The 8,793-nt window shown below is 46.6% G+C and overlaps 1 protein-coding gene across 1 annotated transcript; it reads right to left on the reverse strand.

Annotated features, from left to right (window-relative positions):
* Positions 1–865: 865 nt before the first annotated feature.
* Positions 866–3,413, reverse strand: LOC136552450 (WAT1-related protein At5g64700-like). The gene is made up of 7 exons (XM_066544021.1): positions 3,180–3,413; positions 3,010–3,072; positions 2,607–2,723; positions 2,152–2,407; positions 1,814–1,969; positions 1,489–1,640; positions 866–1,402 (listed from the first exon to the last, which is right to left on the reverse strand). The coding sequence occupies exons 1-7, from the start codon at positions 3,371–3,373 to the stop codon at positions 1,198–1,200; spliced, it is 1,143 nt and encodes a 380-aa protein (XP_066400118.1). The 5' UTR covers positions 3,374–3,413; the 3' UTR covers positions 866–1,197.
* Positions 3,414–8,793: the final 5,380 nt, after the last annotated feature.

Below are 8,793 nucleotides of genomic sequence, written 5' to 3' on the forward strand. Positions count from 1 at the left end.
AATTAAGAGATAACATAAAAGACGCATATACCATCATTTTATTTTCTAATCAGACGTTATCATCAACGTAATTAATAGTGATTTGTTGATAAATGAAAAGTATTTAATATAAAATTGATTTTTGTCCTCTACAATGTATTATTTTAAGAACGAATTTTGAATGTTATAATACAGTATATTAAGACTGAGGGAGTATGGTGGGGGCCGGTGGTTCGGTTGGATTGGATACATTCGGGGCAAATCCAGTCCAGCACGGCTCGAGTAGGTAGTGCTGCTCTCCGACTCCGATCCAGTGCGTGGAATGAATTTAAGCAGGTCGTCTTTCTTTCTTTTTCCGGGCAAAGTCTCGCCTCCTGTAGCCAAAGGTTGGTATGATGTGGCTCGCGCGCGGTAAAAGATTTATTAGTGACAGATCGTGCTGTCCGTACAGTGCAGAAGATGACAGCGCACTCCACCCACCCAGCAGATATGCATCTTAGATACTAGTACTACTTAATACACATAAATTAAGGCTCGTTCGCTTCGCTGAAAAAATAAACCGAAATACTATTTCGGCTGATTTGTTGTGAGAGAAAAACACGACTGAAAAAATAAGTTAAAAAAGACAGATTATAAGAGAAGCGAACATGGCCTAAGCCCCGGAGATTTTATCAAAAGCTCTAGAATTTTAGGTACTGATGGAAATGAAATGATTTACGTACAGATTAAAGGCGGAGGATATGGCAGCAAACCTAATTAATGGCGCCAATAATATACGCATCATCGAGCTGCGAAATCCATTAGGACTAGCACATTCTGCCGCCACTTTGGCCGCCATGGCGTCGTGGCGAGCACGCACACACACATCAGTTGCACATACACGACGTCCTAATCCGGTGTCATATAATATGAGGAGAAGAATGTGCATGGTGAAGCCACAAAGAAGGTCACCGAGAGCGACCACAACTTGTTTTTTATTCGTGGAGATGAATAAACTAGTACTACATGCATTGTGCCGTCAAGTGTAGATACAATAATGGCACAACAACGGCGTGTCTTTTTATCTGATGAAACCAGTTACAGCGCGCGCGCCACCAGTCTTCATATGTTCCCAGCTGCACCCTGAAACCAGCAGTGGCTCTTGTTGGCTGCCTTTTGACACAGATCTTTTAATTTCCTGTCACGTACGTCCATCGTCTGGCTGAAAGCTGGGCCGGATTAGACCTTTGCCTCTGCATCGTCATCCAGCACTTCATGAGACGCCTCATCCGCCTTGTCCTGCTGCTGCGGCAGCTCCAGCCCGCCGGGTTTGCCGGCGACGGAGGCGGCGGCGCTGATCTTGTTCAGGTCGTCTCGCTCCTCGATGTTCTTGCCCCAGAACACGTTGTACAGGCCTCCAACCAGCAACGCCCCGGCAAAGATGCTGCAGATGCAGACAGATACAATACAAGGAATAATCAGATAAAATTTCAGTACTACGAAACACGCACACGCACGTACTACACCAACCTTCCTAGGCTGACTGCGTCCCCTATGATGAAGGAGGATACGAGGATGGTGAAGATGAAGGTGAGCGGCATGGACATGGCCAGGAACACGGGACCCCTCTTGGCGATCGCCCACATTTGCATGTAGTACGAAAGCGCCGTCACCATCACGCCCTGCGATCGATAACAACGTTGGTTGTTTGTTCCGTTCAGTTGTTCATTCAGAGAAATGCATCACTAGCTTGGACGTCTCTTATTAATTTGCTTCTCTAATTTGGACAGTAGTGTTAGTTGTCACTTGTCAGTGCAAGCAATCAAGCTCAGATAGTGCATGCTTAGTTACGCACGCTGTAGATGATGGCGGCGAGGCCGACGTTCCAGCCCAGCTTCCACTTGGAGAAGTCCCTCTCCACCGCAACGGCCACCAGGAAGGCTTGCAGCGACGCCCACGAGATCTGCAGCGTCGTGTTCATCAGCTTCGAGGTGTCCTCTATCAGAGGGCCCTGGTTAATTAGTTTGAACAACAGAATTAGATTAGATTTTTCTTTCAAAAGAAAACCAATAGAAAATCAGCTTGGAGATGGAGGTGTCCTCCAGCATGAACACTGCATGTGGTCCGGTCTGCAGTCTGCAGTACATGCTGATCGTATCTGAAACCGGGATAGATGAAATGATAAGTCCGTACCTGAAGCACTGTCCACAGGCCTGCTAGAACGTTGGACAGTGTCATGAGGAAGATCCCCAAGACCCACTGCTTCTTGGGTTGTGTGTCTCCTGCTTGTTCTCCAGAGGCACTGCCGTTCTGAAAGAGATGGTGGTGGTTGAAGGATCTGAACATTGGACCCTGGTAGAAGGCCAGAATGGTGACGCCGGCGATGCAGAACAGGATGCCCGCGAATTTCACTTTGCCATGGAACCGAATCAGCTTCAGAGTCTCCATCCTGTCATCACAGCCACAGGTAGTATATAGGTTTCTTCAGTTGGTAAAGTGAAGCACTGCTTGTTTTATCTTTTTATGATCGTCTTATATATTTTGTACTACTATGCTACACGGATATTTCTTTTCTTTTGCTTGGTTTTATTTACTCTGTTTGCTGTGACATTTGTTAAAGGGTACTGGGAGAATCAGTAGTTTATTACCCAAATATGACGGCTAGGATGAATGTGACCACCGGTTGAACATTGTACAATGCTGATGACGACGTAGCAGAAGCATAGTTGAGGCCGAGGTTAAACAAGTCACCGCATGCTGTCACCCTGAGAAAAGAAAAACAGATATTCAGGCATTTCAGGTAAAGGACACAAACAAGGAGCTGAATTCGTATTCCTACGTAACAAATTCAAGTGCAGTACAAGTGTTGCAAGCAAAGCTTTTGCTTTTCAGAACTTCAGGTATCGAGTGACTTATTAAACAGAGCATAATGACAAGGCAAAGAGTAAACAAACAACAGAACTCTCCCATGAACAAGTTAAGTACCCTTTATCCGGAACTATTGCATTCACATCTCATCTCACGCTAGCTAGAGTTTAAAGCTGAACCTACCCATATAGGGCATGTATGAACATCTTCCATCCAATCTTGAACGTAACCGGCTTAGCTTTTCGCCTGCGCACAACTAACAACATCATCGATCAGAACAAAACACCAGCTAATAAAACACAAAACAATAAGGCATCATATCAAGAAGGCACAGCACAGCTCAGGACGACGACCTCTCGAGAACAAAGGTGACAGGGATGAGGACGAGCGCGGCCGTGGTGTGGCGATAGAAGAGGAACACCAGCGGGTTCATGCCCTGGTCCAGGGCCACCTTGCTCATGACGTGCATGCCGGAGTACATGAGCCTGATCAGCACGACGGCGGCGTAGGCCTTGGCGCCGCCACCCATCTTGGCAACAAGCAGCATTTCCTAGCTGCTACGACGCTACAACCAAGTCTAGCTACAACTAACTCTGGACGAGTTGGGGAGGCGCAGGCAGTGGAACCTATATATACTCGGTACAGTTGGCCAAACGGGCCGCCCGGCACGGCACTAGCACGGACACGGCCAGGCCCGGCCCGGCCAGCCACGGCACTACGTGGCAAGGTAGACTAGCCGTCTCATGCCTGTTAGCACAGCTAAGACGGCGTGGCACTATAAGGTCTTAGTTGTGCCGTGCCGTGCCACTGGGCACGGCGGCCCAGCAGTGTCCGTGCCGGCACTAGCACTATAAGTGTCCAACACCTCAAACTGATCAAAATATCAGGAACAATAACTTCATCATCTCAATCTTAAGGTACATGTTCTTAAAGTATCAGAATATCAGAATATTACAATAACTTCATCATTCCAATCTTAACTTCATCATCAGAATATCAGAGAACTTATCAAAGACTCAAAGTTACATATTCACAGAGAATTGATATTAACTTGATCACTGAAACACATAGATCACGTAAACACAGGAGAGATAACAAAATAACATTTTATTGGAAGCTTTAGTGCAATGGCTGCCTCATTAAAAACCTGTCTAGGTAAAACTCACCCTTGTGAGAAACCCTAGTCAGGAAAAAAGAATACAACCCAGCTCCAATTATAAAGTTCATCAAAGTCCAGTCCATAGTCCACAATATTACAGTCCCATTACATAAATGGTAACTAATCAAGATAAAGTTCTTCAAATGCTTCTTCAAGCTCCTTGTCCTCCACCATGTGTTGCAGCTGAGCTTCAGCAGCCTCCCAATCTTTGATGCAGGTCAACATCTCCACCATTTCAGGCTTTAGCTTCCTCCGCCGCTCCTCGATGATCCTGCTAGTCATACTAAAAGTGGATTCTGAAGATATGGTTGAATCAGGAACAGTTAAAATATCTTTAGCTATGATTGACAGCACTAGATATGTGAGTTTGTGCTGATGCCACCAGTCCAAGATGTTAAAATCATCATCTAAATGGTTCACAGTGTCACAGTCCAAGTAAGAAACAAGTTCAGAAACATTAGAACCTGAAGAACTTGTAGCCTGCAGCAGGGCAGTTGCAGATGTATCTCTAGCCATGATTAGAGTAGCAGCTGCAGTATGCATACCACCAGCACTACCAACATCATCATCATAAATTTTATCCTAAGCAGACCTTTTTTACCAGATAGGTTAGGAGGGGCGGTCCTCCTCAACCTAACACCTCCATATTTCTCCTCATACTTATTGTAGACATCAGTAAGTCGAGCTCTAGTACCAACCTGGTAAGCACTATAATCTATACTAGTAAGGGTACCCAACCTCCTAAGCACTCTAATGAAACCTTTCATTTTAGCTCTGGGTACAGGATGAATGCAAAAGAATAAAGCAAATGTATGTCCCTCTAGTATTTATTATATTTGTCTATCATAGGTTGAACCACAGGTCTGATGTGATTATCATTAGCATAATTCTTTAGGTGCATAGCAATCTTAACAAGATAATGAATCATGAGTGGAGATGTAGGATAGTACACACCAGACAATGCAACTGTAGCATCATAAAATAGTTCAAGAAATTTAAGCACTTTTTCTGCCATAGCCTAATAGTCATCAGTTAAAAGCAACTGACCACCTTCAGCCCTAGGATATTGAGCATGGATGAAAGTAGTGAATGGGACCTTATGTGGAAACAAATGCTTAAGCATTAGGTATGTAGAATTCCACCTAATTTCCATGTCCAGTTGAAACTTTCTAGGCCTAACACCAGTGGCAATGCAGTAACTTTTATATATAGCAATTCTCTAGTTAGATGAGTTTAAGAAAGATATTGCAATTCTAAATTTTTCAATCAAAGGCTTAAGAGCAGTTAGGGCCTCCTTAACAATCAGATTGATAATGTGACATGCACAACGCTGATGCAAGAACATACAATTAACTGCATTGTCTAAATCATCACTATCATTAGATGATGCATTGACCACAACTTCAATACCAAGATATTTAGAAAGAACAGGTCTAAGTTTTTGCATGGCTGATACATTAGATGATGCATTGTCCAAAGTAACAACAAATATTTTTCTAGTCAACCCATAATCAGCAAGCACAGATGCAACAAGATCAGCAATGTTTTGTCCATTGTGGGAATAATCAATAGGTCTAAGACCAAGCACTTTCTTCTCTAGTTGCGAATCAGAGTTTATGTAGTGAGCAACAACACTAAGGTAGTCCTCTTTCGCATTTGCCAGACCAAATATCAGAGGTTAGACACACACAATTAACACTAGCAGAACTAACAATCTCAACAAGCTTAGCCTTTCAATCAGTGAAGTATTTAAGCATGTCTCTAGTGGTGGTTTGCCTAGAGACTGAAACAAATTTAGGATTATGAGCAGTTCTAATGTATTCTTCAAATGCATATGATTCTCCCAAAGAGATAGGAACATCAAGCCTAGCAAGCAATTGAACCAGTTGAGTACGAGCGACAATAGGACAGTACTCCCAATTATGCATACTACCATCAGGATTAAAAGAGATATGTGACTGTGACATGCGAGTTTTTTTCATACCTCCTAGGGCTTTTATCCCTATGCCGGTTGAGGTGACCAGTGCCACCACTAGAGTGCCCAGAGTATTCCTTAGAGCAATGGATGCATTTAGCTCCATACCTGACCTTCTTACCATTCTCTATTTTGAAGAGTTTCTTAAAATCAAGCCACACTGCCGAGATAGAGGGACATGACCGCTTACCGTTATTCTCTTCCCCATCCACTGCTTGATCATCGTAGGGCTCGAGGATAATGGGAGCTTGAACGTTATGTCTGAACAGCTTCGTGGCGTCCTCACGTAGGTCGTCCTCGTCATCATCTTTGGCCAACCCGCACAACCGCCTTTCTTGGTTGGAACTGACCTCAAGTGTCTCGTCATCAAATCCAGCCATCACCACTCATCGGCACCCCAGTCCCTAAATGGCTTCAAACAAAACAAAGCTAGGGTTAGTAGAGATCGAGGGTTAGGGTTAGGGATTGAGCAAGGGTTAGGTCGATGGTGACTTACCTACAAAGCCAGAGCACTAGAGTTGCCGGTGAGGTCAACGAGGCATGGATCTGGTGAGGTCGATGATGAGGGATGGATCCGACGAGGAAACCGACGGATCCGGCGAGGTCAACGATGGATCCAACGAGGATGAAGCGAGGTCAAGGGTTAGGGTTAGGGATTGAGCAAGGGTTAGGGGATTGTGCTAGTGCTGGCCAGCGGTGGCTCTAGAGGCCATTGGAGAGCGAGAAGAAGAGAGGAAGTCAGAGGTGAGAGAGGAGAGTGAGTCACCAACGCGGCGACGCCGACTCACCGAGAGAGGAGAGCAAATGAATTAGGACGATGGAGCGAGATGTGGCCGACCGAGATGGGTTTTATACCCCCTATTCCAATGGCCAGATCCAACGGTCCGATGGGAGCGAGGCCGGAGATCCGATGGATCCAATGAGGAAACCGATGGATCCGGCGAGGTCGACGATGGATCCGGCGAGGACGAAGTGAGATCAAAGGTTAGGGTTAGGGATTGAGCTAGGGTTAGGATTAGGGAATGTGCTAGAGCTGGCCAGCGGTGGCTCTAGAGGCCACCGGAGAGCGAGAAGAAGAGAGGAAGTCAGAGGTGAGAGAGGAGAGTGAGTCATCAACGCGGTGATGTGGCTACGCTGACTCGCTGAGAGAGGAGCGGGCGAGACGGCGTCGCGGGTTAGAGCCGAGAGAGGAGAGCTAAGAGCGAGGCGAGAGAGTGAGAGCAAATGAATTAGGGCGATAGAGCGAGACGTGGCTGGTCGGCCAGGATGGCGGTTTTATACCCCCCCTATTCCAATGGCTGAATCCAACGGTCCGATGGGAGCGAGGCCAGACATCCATCGGTGATGAGCCGTGCCGCTGTCGGACCAGCCCATATAGCGTGCCATGCCCGGGCCGACACTATGGGCCAGAATGGCAGTCTAGGCATGACACTAAGGCTAGGCCATGCTGTAACGCCCCTGGTGTTATGATCTCGTTTAGCACCAAGATTTAGGCCTAAGAGGATTTACCAAAACAATTTTCTCAGATTTTAAAATTTAACTTATATTTAAAAGTGTCAAATTTGGCGAATTATATTGAACGACGGGTTAATTAGTTCCTAGATGCTTTGTTTCTACGAGTTAGTATGACGTATGGACTAGTGCTTAAAAATGTCTAGTAGCAAATAAAAGGGTGAATGGCTTGTTTATTTGATTAAGCATGAAAAACAAATTTTATAAACAAATCTTAGTGCTTTAGCCGTGTTTGAAAATATATATATAGATGGCTTGGAAAATGGAAAACCCGTTCGTAGTTTGTGTCGACAAATAGTAGTCAATTTGAAAAGTGATTTTTATAAAGCAACAATAATATAGAACGTGTGTTTGGGGTTTTAATAAAAATTGAGGTACAAGTCGAGTAGATGAAAGCGCAACTTGGGTTTTGAAAAACAAATGCTGTTGCACGTTCATAGCCGCTTGTTTTACCTATCCTGCTGTAGCCAGTAGAGCCACGCGACACCCATGTGTTCAGCTGTCTGTCGTGGTTTAATTATTGACTAGCAAGCGGACTGATTCACAGCAAGGACAGAACGTCTCCTTGCCCTGCTCTACCGCTAGCCGACGCCGGTGACCCCGCTCAGACACGCAGCTACGATTCAATGTATCGCGCCAAGTCTTTTTTTCTATTCGCCAATCAAGCCACGTACTCATGGTCGCTGCCTGCTTCGTCGCATCTTCTCTACGGCACCATGAATGCCTTTGTTGCCTGCCTTGCTTGTCTCTATTTCTCTGATTGCCTGCCTCTACGTGTCTCTTCTTGATGAGCATAGTAGGCCACGTGCGTTTGCTTTCTCGTGGCCTTGCTTGGGAATGCCCTATAGGAAGACTGCCAAGCCGCTCCTTGCTTTTCCTCCCTCGCTACTTGCCTCCGTCGCTTCCTCTCCTGCGCCCCGCAGTAGCCGCAGTGCCTCACCGTGGCCACCGCAGCGCCGTTGCATGTTGTGGTCGCCGTGCCGTGTCTACCGCCATCCGCACTGGTATAGCTTTGCTGCCGTAGCCACTTGCCTCGAGCCACGTGTAGCTCCGCCCGTCGTCTCTCCCCCTTTTCCCCCTCATGAGCACGCGCGAAGCTTCCTTGGTCCCGCGCTGCTACTGCACGCCACTGGTGCTCCCCGCTCCCTGCAGCCTCATGCGAGCACCCGCCCTAACCGCGCCATCGTCACTCAGCCACCACGCGCGCGTGTCCTCAGTCCCGCTTTGGACCGCAGCCCCATAGTACACCCGTGCCCGGTCGTGGCCGCGCACCACCCGCGTCGGACCGGATGCTCCACCCCTGCGCCGAGCACTCCTCGTC

The sequence above is a fragment of the Miscanthus floridulus genome, chromosome 4, assembly GCF_019320115.1.
Source record: "Miscanthus floridulus cultivar M001 chromosome 4, ASM1932011v1, whole genome shotgun sequence".
NCBI classification, from domain to species: domain Eukaryota; kingdom Viridiplantae; phylum Streptophyta; class Magnoliopsida; order Poales; family Poaceae; genus Miscanthus; species Miscanthus floridulus.